This window comes from Colossoma macropomum, unplaced genomic scaffold (assembly GCF_904425465.1).
Source record: "Colossoma macropomum unplaced genomic scaffold, Colossoma_macropomum, whole genome shotgun sequence".
Lineage (NCBI taxonomy): Eukaryota > Metazoa > Chordata > Actinopteri > Characiformes > Serrasalmidae > Colossoma > Colossoma macropomum.
In genome coordinates, this window is record NW_023494791.1 from 18,129,095 (window position 1) to 18,152,566 (window position 23,472).

The 23,472-nt window shown below is 41.2% G+C and overlaps 1 protein-coding gene across 6 annotated transcripts in view; it reads right to left on the reverse strand.

Annotated features, from left to right (window-relative positions):
* pax2a (paired box 2a) overlaps positions 1-23,269 on the reverse strand; it is a 34,349-nt gene extending 11,080 nt beyond the window's left edge. For 2 of the 6 annotated variants that reach the window (XM_036574220.1, XM_036574219.1), the window contains exons 1-7: positions 18,474-18,939; positions 16,550-16,715; positions 15,500-15,697; positions 12,205-12,290; positions 11,924-12,043; positions 4,273-4,448; positions 1,706-1,826 (exon numbers count right to left, since the gene is read on the reverse strand). In XM_036574220.1, coding sequence (XP_036430113.1) covers positions 1,706-1,826; positions 4,273-4,448; positions 11,924-12,043; positions 12,205-12,290; positions 15,500-15,697; positions 16,550-16,715; positions 18,474-18,516 — 910 coding nt within the window. In that variant the 5' untranslated portion in view covers positions 18,517-18,939. Of the gene's footprint in view, positions 1-1,705; positions 1,827-4,272; positions 4,449-10,940; positions 10,986-11,923; positions 12,044-12,204; positions 12,291-15,499; positions 15,698-16,549; positions 16,914-18,473; positions 18,940-23,180 lie in introns of those variants that run through there. The other 4 variants (XM_036574218.1, XM_036574216.1, XM_036574215.1 and 1 more) reach the window with 4 other exon arrangements.
* Positions 23,270-23,472: the final 203 nt, after the last annotated feature.

Sequence of the window (23,472 nt, forward strand, 5' to 3'; positions counted from 1 at the left end):
TATTACTGCCAGAAGCCATTTAAAATACCTTGCGCAACATTTAATATTCAAGGCCTTCGAATAAGGAGGTTTGTGCCCAGTGCATCAGGAAGGCAGTGGTAAAAATAATTACAATATCATTTCATGTTTGAAGAATACACATAGCAATTTAAGGTTCTTCTAGCATTGGTTCTTTCAGTTCTTTTTCTGTTAGACGAACCTTGCCACACACTGCATGAAACTAAGCTAGGCATTAATGTGTATATATATATATATATATATATATATATATATATATATATATATATATATATATATATATATAGATAGATAGATAGATATAGATATATATAATATTATTAATAGTAATAGTATAGTATAGTAGTATTAAACTGTTGAACTATAAAAATATCATACTTTCTTTATAAGCAAAGTTTTTTATTGTGAAACGAAAGGTGGTCTGCACTGAAACCCCCTTGTGGAGTCCCAACCCAGGTGCAAGAAAGGCCACCTGCCATGAGGGTGCTCCCCAGACCGAGACTGCTTTCATACAAAGGACAAAAACACACCTTTCTTCTCCAGGGGCCCAACTTTCTGGAGGGAATCCTACCTCCCACATATTACTGCGAGGAAAAAAAGCCCTTTCTTTTCGCATAACACTGGCCAGCTATCATTTGAGAAGGGGGCACAGCAATTTTCAATCATCCTGTCCTACGCCCACACAGAACTCATTGGCTTTGATGGCTCCTGCATAATTATGTGAATTTTATTAAAAGCTCAGTGTATTAATCTCGGAGCGACAGTTGGCTATCAGTAAACTTAACCTTCTCCGAGGTAATAACAGCCGCTGCAATGAAACAATATTTCAATTAGCCAGCCTGACATTAACCACTACATACCAAAAGATGACAAGTGGGGGGGATGTTACTGGAGCACCACGGAGCAATACACAGCAGAGTGCTTTTTCTTACCATGTGCCTGAAAGGTACAGGCTAAATAAAATTTTCTTACAACAGTCGTGTTTACACAGGAAGGCATCATTGGCCGTTTTCATCCGCCGTTCCTCAGTAAGCAGAGGTGACAGGTAGAAGGCGGTGCATCAATTACCGCACAGTGACTTGCTTGACACTGTCAGTCAGCACTCAGATCATCACTTCAAATGTTCCCACCCTGCCATGCAAGTAACAGCACCTGTCTGTGGTGAGCAGTATTCTCTCACACTGTCAGTCAGAGTGGGTCCTAACACTAATCTGACCACTTTAGATATAAATGCCAGATTCACAGAGATGCTCGGCTCGACTTGAATAGCTCACTTTACCACTCAACACGCCTGAAAAAAAGGTCACACACAAACATATACTGGAGATGAACCCTAATGCTAGCTAATGCTAGCTAGAATGCTATGGGCCTATGCAGAGGTGGGTAGCAACTAATTACATTTTGGGTTTACATTACATTACTAATTTCATTTTGGGTTTAACTTCATTATGTTATGTTGTATCTGTACTGCTTTCAACTGGTCATCTGACCTTTGATTCATTTGTTTATTATTTTATTTTAGACTAAAAGTGCATAAAAAAGCTTTTAAGCTGTTTTTGGATATATTCTTTCATATTTATTTGAGCCATTATTTCACCAAAGCAACAATCCTTTCACTAGAGTATGAGTTCAGACTAATCTACCCACCTCTGGGCCTTGGCTAGGACAGGTGATCCAGCACTCTTACCTGTCACTACCGGGTAGCTCTGTGACACGCTGGAGCCCAATTCTGAGCTGGCGCTGGTCGACAGACTGGGCTTGACCTCGTCCAGTCCTGGGTTCAGTGCTGGTAGTGCGTATTCATTAGCCTGCCAATGAGGGGGACACTTTAAACAGGCGCACAGAAGCACAGCTCTCTGCCTAACTCTCTATCCGAGGTGGCCAATTATAAAGCTAACTGCTTCTGAGCCACCAGTCAGCCAAGTATGTTCCATTATCATGTGAAGCCATGTTTAATGCTTTGTCTGCCATTTTTGGAGTGTAGCACTATGAGAAAAAGGAAAAGAAGAAAAAAGGAAAATGCGGCACCACAGAAGGCACCGCCTACATCTAAGTTAATCTACTGGCTGCTCAGGTGATAGCTATGTAGCTTTATAAATGAGCACCTGGAATACAGTGATACTGAAATTCTGTAGCATCTCCCTTCTCTCCATTCACAGAGAGAGAGACTGTAAGGCCTGAGTGTGTATTTTGGTGAGAGGGCATGTGCATGGTGAGTGCATACATTAGTGAGTGGGGCTGAGAGTAGGATTTGGAGCGGGTTGAAAGGCAAGGGTGTCAGCTGCCTCTTTGTGCTTGACTGCAGCCATCCCCCTGACCAGCCAAGGGAAGAGACGGCCCTGCTTTGTTAGATTACCGACATGTGGCCCCGTTTCTAGAGCCAGAAACGACCGTTTGTAATTGTTTTCATTGAAAAAAAAATATGATGACACATGCAAGTAGCGTGGAGAACAATTAAAGAGATTTGTATTATTTTGGATTCACAATAGATTTATGCTCTATTTGCTGATTTGTGTTTTTGGGCACAATAATTATCTATGTTAGATTTGTTTGGATTAGTTATTAAAGGAATCATTAAACAGAAGTAAAAATTTGTCAGCACGAACAGTCATTTTCATGGATGGCCCAGATTCTCAAAAAGTGTCACGCTGTGCTAATACTGACTATGATAGCAATGCTGTAATACACATTGAATAAATATGATGATGTTAGGAAACTTCTTGGTATGTCTTTCAGGAGTGGTCTTCCTGCATTCTGTACTTCAAACCCTTCCTTGCTCTGTTGTTATCTCTCTGCTACTGAAATGCGTGTGTGTGCATGTATACAAACACACACAGCACACACTTGGGTGTGCGTGAATGTGTTCGTGCATCTGTGTACCTCAATGGACCAGTGTCCCAAAGGGAAATGCCGTGACCCCAGTCTTGTCTGTCTCTATCCCAGATAAACTCTAATTGTCTGATACAACTGTTCACTGGGCCAGCAGCGGATGTTCCTCTCTATTCGGCCTGGCCTCAGATGCACAACAGCCATTTTATCATGCAGATAGGGTCAGGTTGGGCGTGGGGCAACTGAAGAGCCATTTGAAAAGGATGACCAAATGGCTGGCAGAAGTGTGGGAGGGGTGAGTCTATTGAGTTCAGCATTTCCAAAATGGCTTTTTAATGCCTTGCTTCACACACCAGACATTGGCTAATAGGGCCGCCCTTTCAAGAGTTAAAAAGGGGGCCGAAAAAGAGACCAATAAAAGGGAGTAAAGTCTGATTAATATTACACTGAATTAAAAGTGATTTTTCTGGGCCTGTTTCAGGGCCGTTTTTTTCCCCTTACGCTTAACCTCTTTACTCGCAATTTTAATACCTTCTCTGGTTCTCTTTGTGATTGCAAGTCATTTCCAATTCGTTTTGGTATTGATCTTCCAATAGAAATCAGTTTTGTAATTAGCTGCAAATTAGGCCCTCTACTAGGGGTGAGGGCTGTCCCCCTGATTTATCACCAGTGTAATTCGCCACGATTGGAGAGAAATTAAAATGAACTCAATTAGGCCTCTGCTTTTGCTTTATGGGCCTCCACTTGGAGTTTCAAGGGAAAAATTAATAGTCGCTTGTTGTTTAATAGTCTAATGAAAGTAAATAAAGGTTAAGTCTACAACTTTAAATAAGAGGTTGTATACAGAAGGGTTTGTTTTGTCGCATGTATCACTTTTAGCAAGGCCTTAAGCTGTAATTCTGACTGCACCACGTTTAGGACCTTGATTGGATCATTTTTGCAGGCTGTAATCTTCTTTATAGTGTGTTGTTTCAGTGGCTGTATAGTCTGTTAAATGTCAGATAATTTAATTTAATTAAAACTAAAAATGATTAGATTTAATATCCGTTGCAGAGTCATGGGTTAGCTCAACAATATTGTTTTGGATTAAATTGTATTGTAAATGAATAGTCTGTGATATATTCTGTGTACTGTGTGTATCGGTTATAGTGGATGTTGATCCGGGTGTCTGATGTTTGAGGAAGAAAACTCTAAAAGACTGTCAGTGACTTAGTTTCCACCTGAATTCTGTTTGTTTTGTCTGAGGTGCTCAAATCAAATGGCTATTCGAGTTTCTCGCATTTTATTCCATGTTTAGTCTTGTAGTAAATCAGATAGATTGTTAACTAATCAAAGAGAGAGATCTTGGCTAACTGGTCAGATCTGCTGAATGGATTTGTTGTATTTGGTCATAGTTATTCTCCATTTAGCCTCGGTGTTACTGACCTGCTCTGGCTTGATGTGCTCTGACGTTGGGAAGACGTCGGGGTACGACGGTCGCTCAAACACCCGGTCCAGAGCCTCCAGCTGCTGCTGAGTGAAGGCATCGGCCCTCAGGTGCTTCCGTAAACTCTCCACACTACCCTGAGAATCACTGTTTGGGCCAGAGCCATCTGAGCCATCTACGAGAGGAGAGAGGGACAAGGCCACATGCTAGTAGCAGTCATTATGGCCCCATTTCTCTGCAGGGCAGCCACCCAAAAAAATAAAACCCTCCCTGCTCTCATAGCCCGGCCTAGTGCACCTCTCAGCACCAGCGGTGGGAGCAGGGCTGAAAGATAGGAGTATATCAGTTCAAATTCAGTCAGCACTAGCCTCAAACAGATCCTAATAGCTGAGGAAAGACAGCACGAGTGAGGGGGAAGGGGAAAAGGAGAAGGAAAATGAGAGCCAGAGAGAGAAAGAAGGGGGAAAGAAAGAGGGGAGGAGAGAGAGTGGTTCTCCTCCTCCAACACCTCTACCTCCCCCTCCCTGTCCAGCATCAGCACCATCATCATGTGATAGGTCTGCAGTAATTGATGGATTACCTTCAGTGCAAACATAGACTTGTTGGGAAGACCATGTGTTTTAGTATGAGCTGTAGCAATAAGGGGGTGTGGAGGTGGTGGTGGTGTTTGGGGGGGTGGGGGTTGCTCTCGTTTGGCAGGCTGGTGGAAATGGAGAGCTATTATTTAAAGGCACAATTTCCTTTAGAATGTAATGCTGCTTTCACTTTCAGATTGCTTTTCCCTGGAAAAATGGGGGGCCAGCTACAGCTTGAATACAATTACACTGCGTGACTGCTAGCTTATGCATTTCCTTCAGACCCACTGTCTATAAACAAATGAGCAGTTTCCCCTCAGATTCTGACCTCATCACCTCGCCAAAGCAGGTGCCCCGGATTCCCCACTGCTTCATCTTCGTTTTTGCTCTCGAAAACCCCTTCGCTAACCTCCGGCGAGCATCCCTGCAACCCTGGCAGCCATGACCACAGACGCCCAACCTCCCAGCCTCGGGCTTTAGTTCCCTTACAAATCTGTCATTCTAAATTTGCAGCAGATTATGTTCTCTCCTCAGCGCGAGTGTGGTGATATATGATATGCAAGGCCCCTATTGATTGCCTGATCTGGTGGCAGGAGGGAGGCGAAATGAACTTGAAATGAACATCATGCCTCAACTCATTGTGCGTATAATACTCTACTTAATCCCACATTTTTCTGTGCTATGGAATTCAATTGATCAATCATGTTCCACTGATAGTACCATTTCAGGGGTGTTATTGCCATTCTACCCGCCAGCTTGACCTTTTTTCAATGGCTGAAGCCATAGGATGAACCTGACTTTCACAGAGAAATAGATCCATAGAGAGCTGTGATAGAGAGCAATATGTGTGTCTGTATGTGTGGTGTGTGTGTGTGTGTGTGAGTGCAGTATTCTTTGTGTGAAGTAGCAGCTAGAATAAGGCAATATATTTTTTCCCCTCCTATTAATCCCTCTTGTGGCATGTATGCTTTTCATATGTGCTTTTTTTCCTTGGCATTATTTGAATCATTCCATATTTGAGGTCAAGCATTTCTTACGGACGGCACCCTTGGGGGTCTTTCACATGGCTATGTGTTGTTGCTGTATAAAACTCAATTGTTCTCTTTGGTACAGAAGAAAATAGAGTCATTAATTACTTTCTATCAGTTGGCCTAAGTGCAAACTGCGATCAATAAGCAAGCGTTTGTCATTCACTGTGCTACAGCATGCTTCCCATACTCAAAAGCCCAAAGCACACAGGGCTGCTGTTGGACACGGGGGACGCTGCTGCCGCTGGAGGTATGGGGGCTGGGCTGCTCTACACTACATTACAATAGTTAGAGGAGATCTGGAGCTGACCAAGGTTACATCAGCTTTTCTTGTTCTTGCATGGTCTTGACTCAGTCTGCCATAATGTTTTATGATTTGAGTATTTAATAATAGCCACTGTTTTGACCTCTAAGAAGCTGCGTCTCGTGAGCCGATTGCATAGTGAAGAGGCCATTATGTTGTTCCTGCGTCTGTTGTTTGCTGATGTCCCTGCGGTTGTGCTGTATTGATCACATTGGGACACTTTGTGCGTTTGTTTTGACATCCTCCTACATTAGCACTCTGGTGCTATGGGACCACCACTCTGTCAGATCAGATAACCAGAGTCCATAAAACACTCTTCTCCTGAGCTTCCTCCTCCAGAGAACCTAATTCAGATAAAACTAGAGCAGGAGAGAGCTCGACTTTTATCAAATGAGAGAAATCACAAAGGATGCCTTAAAAGGTGATATTGTTCTAGAAAGAATTCTGCTATTTTGCCAGGGATATTTTTTTAAAGTGAAGGTTTGAAATTGGACTTTTAATCAGAAATATTTGATTTCATTTGGCTTATATATTCTTTGAAATGCAAATGTGAAGATTTTTTAATTGATTAAACCATGTGCCCTGAAAGTGGTTTATTCTACTTACATTCCCTTATTTAGTGTTTTGTTCACATTAGACTTCAACACAAAATCCTAACTTGATTCTGAATTACACGTAATCATAAAAAAAAGCTTTGTAACTTTTTCCTATATTAAATTGAGTTGGATATGAATGGGTTAAGCAGATAGCACTATCTTTAAATATTAATAATGTTTTCAGCATTTGTATGCATTGATAGTAAGTGGATGGTTTGGTAGGGGGTTGTCTGAGCTGGTGTGACATCCTGTAAACAGAGAAACACTGTGCCTCCTGCTTTCATCTCAGATAAGAGAGAGAGAGAGGGAGGGAGAGAGAGAGAGAGAGAAAGAGAGAGAGAGACTTTTTGGAGAATTAAATAAAGCAGGCCTGCTCCTGGCCTGGGCCTGCCTGACATGATCATATGTCAGCTTTTGTTTATTGTTTACGTTTATTTTCGTTTTACTGACTGTGGTGGGTGACATGACTGATTTGTTTTGGGGGCGATCACTGCATTAGCTGACAAATTGATGGTAGTAAATTCTGATGATTCTGCTCACTGAAAAACAGTTTGTTACTGTTTGTGTGTTGCCTCAAACACATCCTGCAACCTCCTTAGCTGATTTAAAAAAATCAATTTTTAAGGGAACAGACGTAAAAGCTTACAGTGAGAGAGGAAGTGAAAGAGAGAGAGGGAGAGTTAGAGAGAGAGAGAGAGAGGAATTGAGTAAGGGGGCAAGTACACCTTCCATGTCAGCTGTACTTAGTTTGAGAAAAAAATCCCCTATTTATGAAAGCCATGGAGCGGAAAGGCTGCACAGCAAATAACTGTATCGTAAGAGACGAGAATGGGAGAAAACAGTGAGAGAGAGAGAGAGAGAGAGAGAGAGAGGGAGAGAGAGAGGGGAGAGCAGAGAGAGATAGAGAGAGGTGCTGCTGCTGCCGCCGGTGCTAGTGGTGGTGGTGGCAGCAGCGGCACAACCGGGGCTGTTAATTTCCTGTTATGTTGCGGCATGTTTAAAGGCTTTATTAATTCAATTTAGCTGTGCTGAGCAGGGTGCAGGCTGGCAGTGGGTTGAGGAATTAGAGCTGATCTCTCTCTCTCTCTCTCTCTCTCTCTCTCTCTTTCTCTCTCTCTCTCCGCTCTCTTGTTGTCAGAGTGGGTTTCTCCTCTCACCCATATCACACATCCTCTACTGTACTCACACCCAGTCCGTCATTTAGCACATCGGCCTCATGTGATGCAACGTTCTGGAACGCAATTAATGAATGCATCTTCCTCCCCTCTCTCTCCTTTCTCTCTCTCTTTCTCTCTCTCTCTCTCTCACTCTGACTCTCTCTCGTTTGCTCTCTCTCTCTCTCCCCACTTCACTCTCTTGCTCCTTTTTAAAACCTGAGTAATGCAGCGCACCATTAATTCTCAGCATCAGTGCCCATAATTGACTTTTCTCTGACATGATTCCTCTTCAAGCGAACCACCCTGTCCTTAGATATTTCCATGCTGTGGATTTGTGAGGTGTCTTTTGGTGAGCGGCCCGGCGGCGGCAGCAGCAGCAGCAGACGGCGAAGCGGGTCTGCTTGAATGCAGATGTATCAGCAGAGCAGGGCATAGACCTTTTGTGTCCTTTGATAAGGAGCCCTGACACCTTCTTCTCTCGCGGTTCCGCTCTGCAGCCTCGCTCAAATCTGGGCTTTCTCTTTCATACAGAGAGCCATCATCGTGATGAGATCGGGTGGGATGTTCTTATTCGATTTAGACTGAGGCCAATCCATTTCTTGGTTTGGATGTATTTCATTTCTATTCCTTTTTTTAGAGTAGAATCCATATTGACACAATAGAATCTTACAAGCCATGAAATGGAAGCACCAGGCTAAAGCGTTCTAGCTGCAGGCCAAACTATTTTAACATGGGGGGAGGATTTGAGGTGTGCGGGGGCCGCGCTCTCCCTCTCTCTTTCAAAGCGATGCCTGTCAAATGAACAAACAAGCCACAAAGAGAAGTGCCAGAGCTTTTTTTTTTTGCGTGCCTTGACCATGATGGCATGGGCCGTGCGGATGTAATCTCTTTATCATGCTAATGTCAAATAAATAAGCTGCTATGCCTTTTAAATCAACCCACTTTAATTTCTCTCTCCTGTGAGCGCACACACTTGTCCACTCCCACAGTGAATTCAACCGTCACGTCTATGTTTTTTTTTTTATGTAATTTATTACGGCTAGCCTCCAACGCTTAAACTCCCTAAGTAGCTTGTGTTGCGTTTGCCTGCCTGGATTTTATATTGAGGGAAAGACAGTAGGGAGAGTGGGGTCACACCAACCTGCTTATCAGCCATTGCGAGGTCATAATCAACTGAACACTGCTTAGAGGGGGAGGGAGCAACATATAGTATCAATATACTGTTATGGCCTAAATGCTAGTAATTAACCCAGTGCACTCATTTGTCTTTCTCAGTATAGAGGTATTAATGGATGAGTGAACCCCCCCTGCCTCCCCCCAAAAACAGGCTTAAATTCCTCCTTTTTTTGCCATTAATGCATTTGGCAAGAGAGGCATTCTATTTTCCATAATGAGATACACAAATAAATCTGGCAATGGATTGAGGGGCCTGCGAAGGCAGCAATAAGGTTGAGGCGCATTCTCGGTGTGCTGGTATAATTGGTATCACTGCTTGCAGACATATAAACCAATCTTTACACAGATAGGGCTGCAGCTCTCTCTCTTCCCCTTTAGGCTATTTCTTTTGTCTTTTCAATAGCTTGTGCATCCGTGATAGAGGAAGGGGGATGTTAATTTGTGAATTAATAGCTTTTCTCTGCAGAATTGCAAATTCTCTTAAATGTCACTATGTTCAACGTGCAGGGAGCTATTGCCACCAAAGAACTAATCTAGAGAGGTACCTTCCCCCCCTTTTCCCCTCTGCACCACGCTTAACATCACCCATAGCCGACGAGTGTAACATGCTACTTTTAATTTGCAATAACGCATGAAAATGGCAGATTAATGACTCTTATGACACCTATGTCCCTGAAGCTCCCCTTACGAAGACCTGGTGTACATAACGCGTCACACTACATTATCTCCACATCCCTCTTGTAATGGGGACCTTTTTTTCTTAAAGGGCACTGCCAACATCAAATACACAGGCTGACCTCCATGTCTAGAAGCAAAGCACAGCGGCCCAATGCTCCATATAAAGAACAAGCAACATTTTTGCACTATTCAAAAACAAGCCAACTTTTTTTCTGGAAAATCAGGCACTTTTAGCTTCTAATGCATTCGAGTTTGACTGTACATGCTACTCTACCTAGCTCTCAAATCGGATTAGCATATATTCAGTTATGTCATCAGCTAATGAAGGCGAGACTTGCAGCGCCCAGCCAAATATGGCTCAGGTAGCCCAAGGCTGCTGTGCTGCTATGAAATTGAAACCAGGCGCTGGCTGTCGAGCGGCCTCCCTGATGTCTCTGTGTGAAATAAGGGCTAAGTTTAAATAACTCACAGCTTTTTGGACAATTGGCACAGGATCAAAAAAGCAGCTATGAGGTCTTCATTAGGGTCACAGCACGACGTATGCATTCAGTATGCATGCGCTAAATATATACACACACAAAGAGCTTAATAATTGTACATGTAATATCATATTCACTGGCGATATTAACCCCACTTGTCATAATGGTAGTAGCAGTCATAATAAACAATACAACAACAATAGTAAATGTCTTAAGACATAGTATTATCAATGCAAGCAGAATCATGAACTCAAGTTTTACAGCCAAATGATCTGCAGAACAGTTAAAAGCATCCCCTATTAATTCAGCACTCACTTTTAATATACTGCAATCAAACTGTTTATCACTACTTGCGTTTAAGTGTTCATAAGACTTGCTTTTTATATTCTGCTTTTGGAGACAGGCTGTGGCAACAGTGGAGGAAAAGCTCCAAATACAACATCCAGTGTAGCAAATTGGCTACAAACTCTTTCTCTCAGAGTTTTTATATGTTCCAGGAATCTCTCCATAAATATAGAGTTAGGCATAAACGGTGTACTCTCTCTTTCTCTCCCCACTTCTGTCTTCACCGGGGCCTCCACACACACATACACACACCCTCACGTGGCCACTTGATCAGAGTCGAGTGGCCCGTGATTCAGCAAGCAAAGAGAAGGTGGGCTAACAGAACTTACAATATCCTATTTTCCTCCCATCCAAGTGGTTGCCACTCCAGAGAACTAAAGAGATGGAAACATAAAAGAAGCAAGTAGGCCTGCTTTGATAAATGTTTTAAGAGATCATTTCCAACCACTTCACCCTCCCTCCCCTCAACTGCCACTATGTTTGTGCGCTTGTTCGGCCCAGTGCCACACTAATGTTTATTCACTAGCGTTCAAAAGCTGATTGTTTGAAGAGCCGATCAGCTATTAGGCCTTAGGCACTGTGTGCCCCCTCATTTTGAAAGGAGAGAAAACATTGGTCAGAACAGGTCTGCTTCCCTGTTTTTGTAACTTGTTACGTGGACTACGGTCTCAACGTTTGTCCATTTAGAGTATGCAAATAAAGACAGCCAAAAGCTCCAGAGATCTCAATGCAAAACATTGTTTGCTGCTCTAACTAAGACTTCAGCCTTAGTTGTTTGTGAACTTGCAGTAAAGTGCCTGGCTGGATAACAATCCATTATAATATGTATATTTTTAACAAATGAAAAATTAACTGATTATTTTTAACACTTCTGCTCTATCCTAATTCAACACCTTCACAAATACCCCCCTTAAAATAAGCGCAGTTGATCACTTTAGCTATATTATTTACAAAGGAATTGAGCTCTAACTTCAGCACACTACTTGCTTACACGTATTATCATAATGGCCACCACATCACAATGCTTCATGCTATATGATCATTTTCTAGTTGGTGCTGAGATGCTAGATCATTCAAATAACAAAGGAGCTTCAGCTCCACAAACAGCAGAGTAACAACCAGCTGAATGAAATAGTCCAATCTGCATTACTATATCGCAAAACGCTTTTACAGAATGCTTCTTCCAGTGCTATCAAAATGCCACCTTCATCTCCCTGCACATACTGTATTTGAATTTACAGGCAGTCCTAGAATGGCACAGAGAAAGAGCTTAAGAGGAGTACAAGCAATGGAATACAATCCAGTCACTTACCATCATCACGTTTTCTCTTTTCGCCATTAGAGCGAGGGATTCCAAGGATGCCGTTGATGGAGTAGGAGCCCACCGGGTCATTGGAAGCACTTGATACGGGTGGAGAGGCTGTGCTAGGCACTGACAAAGCACAAGAAAAGGTTCACCCTAAGAGACCATTCTCTACATAGTGTTTAAACAGTGAGGATAGTGCGCTCATTTTTGTTCACTATGGAGAAATGATATAGACATAGATAGGGCTTGTGCATTTTGTCCTTGAGATTGCAGAGCATCTGTCTTACCTATAGTGTGTCCCGCTGTGGTTAGTGTGGTCCCTGTCCCGTCAGGAGATGGATGGAAAGGCTGTTGAACTTTGGTCCGTATTATCCTACAAAAGTGAACAGAGTCTGGTCAATATACTACCAGCCAGTATGGCTCAGCAGAGCTCTTTTACATACTGCGCTCAGCCAGGTAAACCTGCTGTGTTGTTTTGGGGCCTTTCTATAAGGATACCTGATTCTGTCACAAATAACCAATCCACGGGCATTAGGGACAATCATGGCGTAGATGTTTGAGGCTGAGTGAGAGCTACCCCAGAGAGAGTAGATTCAATCAAACGAGATCCCAGCTTTAGAAATATGATAAAGTCCCACTACCTCAAAGGTGTGATATGGGGGAAAGTCTTCATTGCACTTTGGTCTGAATGATCTTGCAAACAAAGCATGAAATCACATCAATTCACCTCAATGATGGGCTTCACTGCCTCGACCTGGCCTCAACTTTAATAATCTCTCTCTCTCTCCCTCTCTCTCTCTCACTCCCTCCTCTTTTTCTATGTCCCTCTCTCAATCTCCCTTCTTCCCTCTCCTAAGTGGCCTTTTGAAGGAGTGAAGATCGCTTGTAGACCGAGACTGCTGACTTTCCTGATCAGAGCATTTTTTTTTTTCTAGTACAAACATCCAGGATTGCCAATGCGGATGAGGCCCTATTGATTGGGACTTGAAGATAAAAAAAAGTTGGGAATTAATAGTAGAGGAGAACAGATGCAAATGGAGGGCTATAAATTATATGTGACAGGAAAGCAATAGTGTCTCATTGCCTCACAAAAGCCCACTGCAACATTTGATGTCTTTAATCTGGGACACACTTCTGAGAGAAGGAGCTGTCATCCTGTGCTGCAAACACATTTATATTATTTGAAGCCATATTCTTCATATTATACCCCACAATATTTATGTAGGTATATGATATCAAATGATATCAATTGATACCAAATTATATTTGAGATCTAATTTTGCAGGAAATTCAGTTTCATCATAGATATATAATGTTGTAGAGTGCATATAATGCGCTGAATAAACACCACTATCCCTAGTGATAAAATTTCAGCTCCAGAGAAATAGTTTGAGTTGTAAAACTATCTGAATGACTACAGTGCTACTGTTGGTCCTTTTTTACGTGACTTGCTGGTTAACTATGAAGCAGCCTTTCTGATATCTTTGTTCAGGCTTGCCTTTTTCCATTCTACAGTATCTCCTTGGTCTGCCCTTTGGCAAGAGTGGCAAGATCTACAAGCCTTTCCTGGAAAAAAGAAACACACATCAATATTTTATTTGAATTTTTAACATCTAACCATAACAATGATTTGACCCTGTGACTTGGACAAGCCATATAAATTCAAGGACTTTATATGGGATCCATGTTCCTCCTATTGAATAAGCAATCTGGGAGGGTGAATTAATGACTTGCCACAGTGCTGAAAATTCCCTGTAGAAATATGAAAATATGAATCAATACCATTGAAAGGCACTTAGGATCTTGGTGTTGGGAGTGCTCAGTAGTGGGTGAGCGCTGGTGAGTCCACACTGAGCAGAGGACACTACGTCCACCCAGCCTGTGTGTAATCTTTAATAATTCATGCAGAGAAAATGTGCTTAAAGCTGGGACATCTTCTAATGTCAGCAGAGCAGAGGTCAACTACCTAACCACTCAAAACATGAGGGTCACCCCTCTCCTGACTCCACAGAGGAGAAATGCTTGCAGGCGCCCTGTTTGAACGGCAATAAGTTTATAATATTTCAGCCAATTGGAATTTGTTAATGCTTGGTGAGAAGATATTGTTAAAAGCAGTTATCTTTTTAGATATGCCTCTTTTTATGGTCAGTGTCATCACTGGTCATTTACAACTGCACAAAGTAACATGAAGCTCTTGACCAACTTCCTTCACCAAGTTTATTAGGCTACATTTAAAAGTGCTAAAGTATAACCAAACATAAACACCTCTGATATCTGTTGATAATGAAATAATGCACTTTAATTCCACACATAAACAAAGGCCCACCCTTTGCTCTTTCACGTAAACAAGATTACAACCCAAAGTTTATCGGTTCTTCTTTTAATGTCATTAATGCGGATTTAGAGTTTACCACATACATGTGTTGAGTCCTGTTCAAATTGCCCTTTTTAAGCAGTCACGGTGCATGAAATGAATTTTTTCAGCCCCTCTTTCCCCCATTTTTTTCTCGGAAATGTCTAGTGCGGGTCGGCCCATGATCTCTCTTCAGCTCATTAAAATGTAATGCTGCTGGCCAGCTCTATGGAACAGTGCCTCCTAACCAAAGTTCATTACTCTCGCTCGCAGGTAGGCCTTTTGCACCTCGCTCTTTTTTCTATAGCTCACCCGGGATACTTTTTCCAGCCCTCTTTTGTTTTATAAGAAAGAATGGAGGAAATAACTGATGAGCTGTTAATATTACTTCTTTTGCATCCAGAATATTTAATGGCTCATATTAATGTGTAAACCCCAGTGGACTGTATTTCAGATTTCTGTATTTCAGAACACAGCCACTCTCCGCACTTTCATCGCACTTATACATATACATATATGCACCAAATGTAGCCTAAGCATGCTAACGATAATGCGGAAAACAATACACAACATATAAAATAATGCTAATATATGTGACAATAATAATAATAATAATAATAATAATAATAATAATAATAACAAAATAATAATAATAATGATAATAATACGTTTAGTTATTAATAACAATAACTTTAATTATCCATAATAATATCAGTAAAAATAATTACATTCAAGTTTTAAAGGGTTTAATTTGCTGAATTTTTTATTCTCTTTCCTAATTAAAATTCTCGTTTACTCCCTCACTGAAGTTCTAATTCAGAAAACCAGTATAGAATATTTCCCTTCCAGCGTTCAGCTGCTGAGCGCCATGGTTACTGCGCGCTGCTGACAGCGGTCGGTTCTGGGCTTCAGTTGTCTGTCTGAGCGCACGAGAGGAACTTACAGTGGCCAAAACTTTGACAGTGAAAAGACTATTTTTGGATTACTGAGATTATGACCATGCGCTAATTCAGTATTTTTTTATTAATTTATTTATTTTAACGTTTTTCTCATATAAAAGTAGCTGATTTTTCTGAACTACACCGGAACCGTTGCGATTTTTTAAATTATTTTCTGCGGTTCTGATGTTATTGGGGTCTGCTGGATGAGGGGGGTATCTGCCGTGTTTCCTGCGGTTATGTCGCTTTTAGTGCGCGTGGTGCTGCCAGTGCAGTATTTTATTCTGTTACCTGTTGATAGACGACACGCTTGGCACTGTGTCGTTGTCACACACTCCTTCCGCCAGCAGTCTGTCTCTGATCTCCCAGGCGAACATGGTGGGGTTCTGCCGCTTGTACTCTGCGATTTTATCCACTACTTTTGGAGTGGCCACTTTAGGTTTGGACCCGCCAATAACTCCAGGCTTAATGCTGCCGGTTTCATAGTATCTGCAGGACACGGATCACACAAGTTATTACGCTGACATTAGACTAGTACATGGGAACAGCAAGAATAACAGATCACGCAGCTTTATTCTGATTATTATTATTATTATTATTATTAATAATAGTAGTATATATTTTTCAGCCAAACTGGCCGAAATATAGCACTAAGATAATAATGTTTTTAATATCATTTAAAAGCCCAACATTGGACCCAATCGTCCACATATTAAAATTACCAGACAATGTGCTCAATAATATAAAAACGCAAATCTAAACACTTTTACTGTAGCATTTTTTCACCTCGATTTTTTTTTCTGTCACATTTTCCATCGGAAAGCTTTTAACATGACTGACGTCACTCTCATATTTCTAATATTTCTTATCGCTATAATTAATACACAGCTGTAATGTCCCATGCACTCATTAAAAAACATGCCACCAACATAAAGACTCATCTTTTCTATCCCACATTCCAAGTGTATAAAACAAAATACCTCATAAAATCCTTCTGAAAGCTGAAAAAATATTTCAGAAAATTCAAATATACATCTACAAGACGGTCCCAGTAAACAGTTTTCTTCTCCTGGTCTGAGAACAGTAAACGCCATTAATTAAATCTAATCATTTCACCAAAAAGGAGAGTGGAGAAAGGAGAAGAAGCTGTGTGTGTTTTTTTCAGGTGTAGTAGCAGCTGATTGATGTGAGGCTGATGCTGGACTGGGTGTCAGGCTGCTTCAGCTCTGGGCGATCAGCTATGCTTTGAGGACATACATGCACAAGGAACTACAGAGCTGTGTGTGTATGTGTGTAAGAGAGAGAGAGAGAGTGTGCGCGTGCGTGCTGTTTCTCTCCTACCTGCCGAGGATTTTGCTGACACAGCCGTGGCTGACCCGGAGTTGTCTGGAGATGTCACAGGGTCTGACCCCTTGATGCGCCAGCTCCACGATCCTTTGCCTGACCACATCAGGTAGGGGTCTGCCATTCACAAACACCCCGCCTAACTGGTTTACACCCCCATGCCCTACATGGTATATAACACACACACACATACACAAGCAATATATTAGAATACATGCATACAGAAAACACTGCAGCATAGCTTAACTATATACATACCATATACATCCCCTCTCTATCTTTCTCACTCACTCACTCACTCACTCACTCACTCGCTCACTCACTCTCGCTCTCACTCTCTGAATCAAACACACACAAATAAACAAACAAGTAAACAAACACACACATACACACAAAAGAAACTGTAATACTTTGCACACAAACATTGGCTAAATGTTATTCAGTGTACTTGTGCCGTTTGGGCATAGTCATATTTTTATTAAGCTATTTTATTTATTTATTTTAAAACAGTAATAAAAGATTTAAGAGAGTTAACTAACAGGCCTACATCTCCCCATAAAACACAAATAATCTATATTTTCATTCAGTTAAGTAATTCATTTTTAATATATTTTTATTTCCAATAGTTTTTCTATTATTGTTATTATTATTATTATTATTGTTATTATTATTATTATTATTATTATTATTATTATTATTGTTGTTAGTATTATTTTGTCATGGTACTATTCCATTGATATAAGTACATTAGTAAAGGATCCATAATCTCTGAGTGTAATGATTCATAACAGTATTGACCTCACACGCACGCGCGCGCGCAGACTGCATGTTTTGTGTTGAACGGCGAAACTGATAAAGTCGCGCGCTACTCTATCCATAACACAGCAGAGTTTGCTAGTATTTTCCTCTACTATTCCATTGCAGCCAAACACATGTCGCACGGATTATGTTTCAAGCTGTTTAATTTTCCTTGCACAATTATTGTAAATAATTAAGAAGAGCTTTGATAACTCATATTACCGCCGTAGAGAAGGCAACTGCAAAATGATTAAGAATTAATTATTTAAATTAGCCGCTGGTAGACAATCATCTTGTTACAAACTTCATTCTCAATGAGTCGCTCTTTATTTTAATATATTACATTTTGTGTGTGTGTTAAAGAATAAATAAAAAATAAAAATAAAACCAGGCGCGTGATGCCTTCCTTTTCAGCTTTATTTCTGCGCTTCTGCAATTTTCAGTGTTTTTTGTTTACATAAAAAAGGGTATAAACTTATTAATATGTATATTTTTAGAAGCAAAAAGGGCTAAGAAAAAGTAATTACAGTTATTTTAAATTACATTGCATTAGTCGCCTCATAGGTCATTTGCTTTGCATTTTAGGCTCCAGCGTTCAGTTTAAAATGCACGCAAAATATACAGCTGGGGTTAAAAATAATTTATTAGGCTCACATTAGTGTGTTTAAAGCAACTAAATGCAAATGAAATTAAACAGTAACTAGTCAGAGCTACAGTATAATTGTATTATTATTTTATTTTTTTATTATTTTTTTTTGTGCCAAATTTCATAGACTTTTTCTACAACTTCATTCATTGCTGCTCAATACAGAACAACATACATGTCAATATGGCAAATCATCTTTGCAACTGCTCTGCGGCTGAACGCCAGCCTGTACAGGGGTTATTAAAATGATTAACCTTATACAGCTAGTTTGTGCGCAATTATGAAAATATGAAATTCGTGAACTGCAAAAGCTCGAAATCTTCGCTCTGGAAAGCTCGAGATCGCTGTGGAATGCGCATAATGCGTTCGAGATGAAGTTTGCTGTTACACTACGCAGCACACAGCGCTGAAGTCCCTGTCTTCTGTTTTAGAACTGAGTGAAAGAGATTGGGAAGAGAACGCGAGCGGTTTACTCACGGTGCATGGCCGTGAAGGGGTCTGCCTTGCAGTGAATATCCATTGGATAGCAAAGGAAGGAGAGATAATCGACTGAGGTCGCCGTCTCGCCTCGGTTATGCAGCTTTAAGCGTGAGTTGTAAAAAAATTAAATAATAAAAAAACAAAACAAAAATTGCAGCGCGCGTCCGAGGCCCTGGGGGGCTCACAGGGGAACTTCTTCGCCAAGTTCAGCTCTGAGCCTCCGGTCAGTCCCTTCAGTGATGGAGCAGCAGCGCTGGACGGTACGGCATGTCCGTCACTCGTCTCGGGAAGAAGAGGAAACGAAAAAAAACAGAGAGGCTCTCGCGCTGCGGGATTGGTCTTGAAGTGCTCGTTCAGTGCACCGCCGCGTGCCACATGTTTCAGAGGAGCTCAGGCTGCCGCCGCCGTCCGCCGTGTAAAATCCTTCGATTTTTCAGCGCGAGCGCTGGAGCTCAGGCAGGAGCAGAGAGGCGCGAGGCTGCGGGCGCTGAAGAGCATGGACACGGAGAGAAGGGCTCGGAGCGGGTCCCCCTCTCTTCAGGAATGGGATGTGCCTGTTAGAAGCTTTGGGCTGAGAATGAAAGCCCTCTTCCCAGTGTGTCTGTTTCTAAAAGCTGCAGTCCGCCGCCACCCCCCTCCTCCTCCTCCTCCTCACCCCCCACCCCACCTCCTCCTCAGATCCCCCTCGCATAGAGATGGATGACTTGTCAGACAAAGGCAATAGATTCCAACACTTTGTGATTCGCCAACGCGAAGGAAGCAGAAAAAAAAAACGCCGGAGCCCAAATGAGGAGGTCTCTTCATGTGACACTTCGGAAGGGGAGGGATGCAAACAGGGAAATGAGTGGAGTTTGGGTTAAGAAATCGAGGAAATTAAAAGAGAGAAGGGGAAGGAAACAATAAGAGCACGGGCCAAAAGTCTTCTGTGATTTCAGCACTGCATGCATTTAAAACGACCATCATTACTGACCTCTGCCTAACAGTACACTTCGTGAATTTCTGTAGTATTGATATACCGGAGTTCTGGCTTTAGCTGTTGTAACACCAGGTCCAGTTTTCTCCCCCCAAAATGAATCATGTTTTTGTGCCACACGTCATCTCTTTAAGGATTTAATCGGAGATATTCCCACATTTAGGTTTACTGGTCCCACGTCACGGACTGGTCGAGGCTTGGGGCGCCCACAGGTCTGATTTTCCGTTGAGATATCTCAGAGAGAGAAAGAGTCTCCCTCCTTCTCTCTCTCTCTCTCTCTCTCTCTCTCTCTCTCTCTCTCTCTCTCTCTCTCCCCTAAGTTTTCTCGGTTTTCTCTAGCCAGGTGTTGGGATGTGAGCTTAGCTTCTATCCAGCGGGATGCTTCAACTTTACTGGGATCTGCACTTCACAGTCCAGGCTGCCTTTATTTTGCTGTTTCTCCTTGCTGTTGAGCTGCAGGTGTATGCTGAGCTGAGCTGAGCTGTGCTGTGTTGTGCTGTGTTGTGCTCTGTAGATGGCGCTGCCTCGTATGCTTTATTTCACACTCAGACCCCTCGTTTGAGGAGTGATGTGGGGTCGCACTGTAGCTGGCAAGTGTTTCAAACTACTCGAAAATAGTTTTACTTAATTATTTTATTTGATATTTTTAGCTATTTCATTTTTTTCCATCTGCATTAAATTTTATTGGGACCTTTAATTGTTAAAATGACACTGTCAACAACATGAAGCTATGATACAATCTTTGTGAACATCACAGTTCTGTATTATTATCACTATTGCGTAACTTGTGCAGGACAGACCTGTTTCCTGCAGAGTCCAGCTGGATATTCATTATTATTTTACCATCTCATACATTCTGTCATCCTGCTCCCACCAGCACGCGCTATTTAAACCGTTATTCGTTTCTAAACGGTGTCAGTGGCGGGAAAGAACTGGCCTTGATATCATTCTAATGTCTAATTTCTAACGTCACTCAATACTCTTGAACATATTTCCTCTCAGCAGTGGAGCAGTAAAGCATGTCGCGAAGTTGTTGCGTTTGAGCGCTGTAAATACTGAACTGCGTGAAAAGTAGAAATAATCGAAAATATTTCTCGTTTTAGCGCTAATAATGTTGTTAAACAGTATCACAGAAACTCATCTGATCTGTCAGATTTGCTTCTGTAACAACTGTCATGTTATTGTTGCTAACATTTGCTCTTTCTTTTTCATATTATTATTATTATTATGAATAATAATAATAATAATAATAATAGTAGTAGCATTAGTCTTAGTATTATGTTAATGAATGTGTGACGTTAGCCACATCAATATAAAAATCAATGTGCGCGTGTGTATATAGTAGTGTATGGAAGAACATGTATGTTGAGACTGAACTAGGGTTGCCAGATAAGACGCCTAAATTCAGTGTAAAACCTGGCTAGCTGTACTGAAAACCGCTCTTTCATTTAGCCACTGTGTGCTTTGTGGCCGATGTAGATTGGGCTAAAAGAACAGGAGGCCATGTTGTGTTGTGCCTTACGGCCAAATTTGGGGACGATTCTTCTTTTTGTTAGTGTTTTTGGAGGGAGCTTCTAGTACAATATGTAACACCATGGGCTGTAATTTCACACTCCACTACACATTTCCCCTAAAGCTGCTTTTATTTCCCCGCAAGACCCCTGCTTTCAGCCTCCACTCCCCTTCAGTGTATTAGTTACTTCCCGTGTTAAATGGAAGGAAAACTAATTGCAACTGATCATACTGGAGTAGCCCTTTGTACAGAGAAGATACTGCGACTTTTACCCAAGCAGAAATATAGCACTGATGTGGCCAGATTATGCATGCGTGTTTTTGTTCTCTCTCTCTCTCTCTCTCTCTCTCTCTCTCTCTCTCTCTCTCTCTCTCTTTTTCTCTCTCTCCCTCTCTTTTGTTAAGCTTGCTTTCTCTAGTCCGGTTGTGAAATTTAGGAACAAAAGTAAGGTAGGCAGTTATGATGAATGATGAATCCTTCAGCAACGTTTCCTTTATAAACTTCTCTAATCTTAATTAATCTGATTATCAGAGAGAGAGAGAGAGAGAGAGAGAGAGAGAGAGAGAGGTGCAGTTTGCGAGGTGCAGCTCCTGATCTCTGTCCTTTAGTCTTTACTGTGTTAGTACGCCGCCCAAGTTTGAGGAGCAGAGTTAACCATGTGAACAGTAATGAACTTCCAATGAGGAAGCGCTAAATCCGTTTGCTGTGTGCTCTCTGGCCTATAGCTCCTCTTCCCATCCACCTTCATATTATTATGGCAACGTCACCAATCGATATTTCACTCCAGCGCCACGGTTCATGTTAGCCTCAGTCATCCTGCTATAGCTTACCTTACAGCAGCGAGACTGCTGGACTGGCGTAGAGGAAAACACGTGAAGAGACTGTTTACTTTCAAATGGCTTAATGTATTTAGTATTTTCTATATTTATTGTAGTATTTAGTCATGTTTGGTAGAGTTTGTAATATTTAATCATGATAAAACAATTACGATAGAGAGGAAATGTTATGAGTGCTTATGTCAACAAATTAGTTAAAAATGCAAAAAATAGTGGCCGTTAAAAATGAAACATACTGAACAGCATTACTGCCAGATGGTCAAAATAACGTGTGTTGTTTATGTATCCTATAACATTTGATTAATTTTAGATATACATTAAGAATAATAATAATAATAATAATAATAATTATTATTATTATTATTATTATTATCATTATTATTATTTTATACATGCAAATATATGTTGTTTGTTCTTCTTCATGTAATTTATATAAAAAAATTTCCCAACTGACAAGCGACACTAATCATTTTTCCTCTCTTAGTTAATGGAAAATGACTTCTTTTTTTTTTTACCTCACTCTCTTCAAATGTAACGTATCCAAATATTTAGCTGTTTCCTGACAAACAGCAGGACGGCTTCCCCAGCGCCATGATATCAGCTGCGTCCTTACATTGCCTATTCATGTTGTCTATAGGGTGAACAGATGGACCATCAATTTAATTCTATCCTCGACACCATCAGAGATTGATTTTGTACTTGGTTTTAATTTTGCCATAATTAATTAGATCATTACAACTGTTTTTCATTGATCTTCCCATTTACACCCAAAATGGAAAGGTGAATTAGCATGTGATCTATGTTTTCAATTAACTGACTGGTATAAGACAATATTAATTACAATACTTGAATAGTACCGCTAATATTATAAATAAAACTCTTGTTATAATAATAATAATAATAATAATAATAATAACAACTCAGTAATAACAGTTAACTTGTAGTTGTTATTATTATTGTTGTTATTATTATTGTTATTATTATTATTATTATTATTATTGTTAGTAGTAGTAGTAGTAGGAGGAGTAGTAGTAGTAGTAGTAGTAGTAGAAACAGGATGTACTGCAGGGAGCGTATAGTAGCATCTCAGGCCCAGTTTACATAACTTTAGTAATAATCTAATAACTTAGCCACGCAGCTGAATCCACAGTGCTTTGTACGTACAATAGTTCATAAAGCAAACACGAGCACTTGTGAAGAGTCTGTTTTCTGCCAGCTTTATGAAAGTGGCTGTCGTGGCACGCAAGCGGCGCTTAAAGTAAGCCTACTGTACGCTGTTAGCTCAGCTGAAGGCGGCTCACCTCTACAGCCAGCAAATAAACACTGACACTGTTTGGCACGAGGCGACTGCAGGAAAGAAGAAAAAAGCACGCGGCGCTTACCTGATCGACCAGGGCTGTGAGCCATGGCTTTCCCCTGGCTAATGGTCCGTCTCGTCGATGCAGCCCACTGGATGTGGCCGGCCTCCTGCGCTCCCTCCCCGGCTGGCCGTCCTGCCTCTCCCCGCTGCCTGTCACAATATTTGACCGATCAGCCAAAACTAAACGGTTTAGACGACAACAGCAAAAGACAGAGCAACCTCTGCTCCACTGAACTAGGGCTTGATAAAGGAGGGAAATAGCAATCAAAGCAAATAAAGCGTTGCAGGTGTTATATAAAAAAGAAAGAATAAAA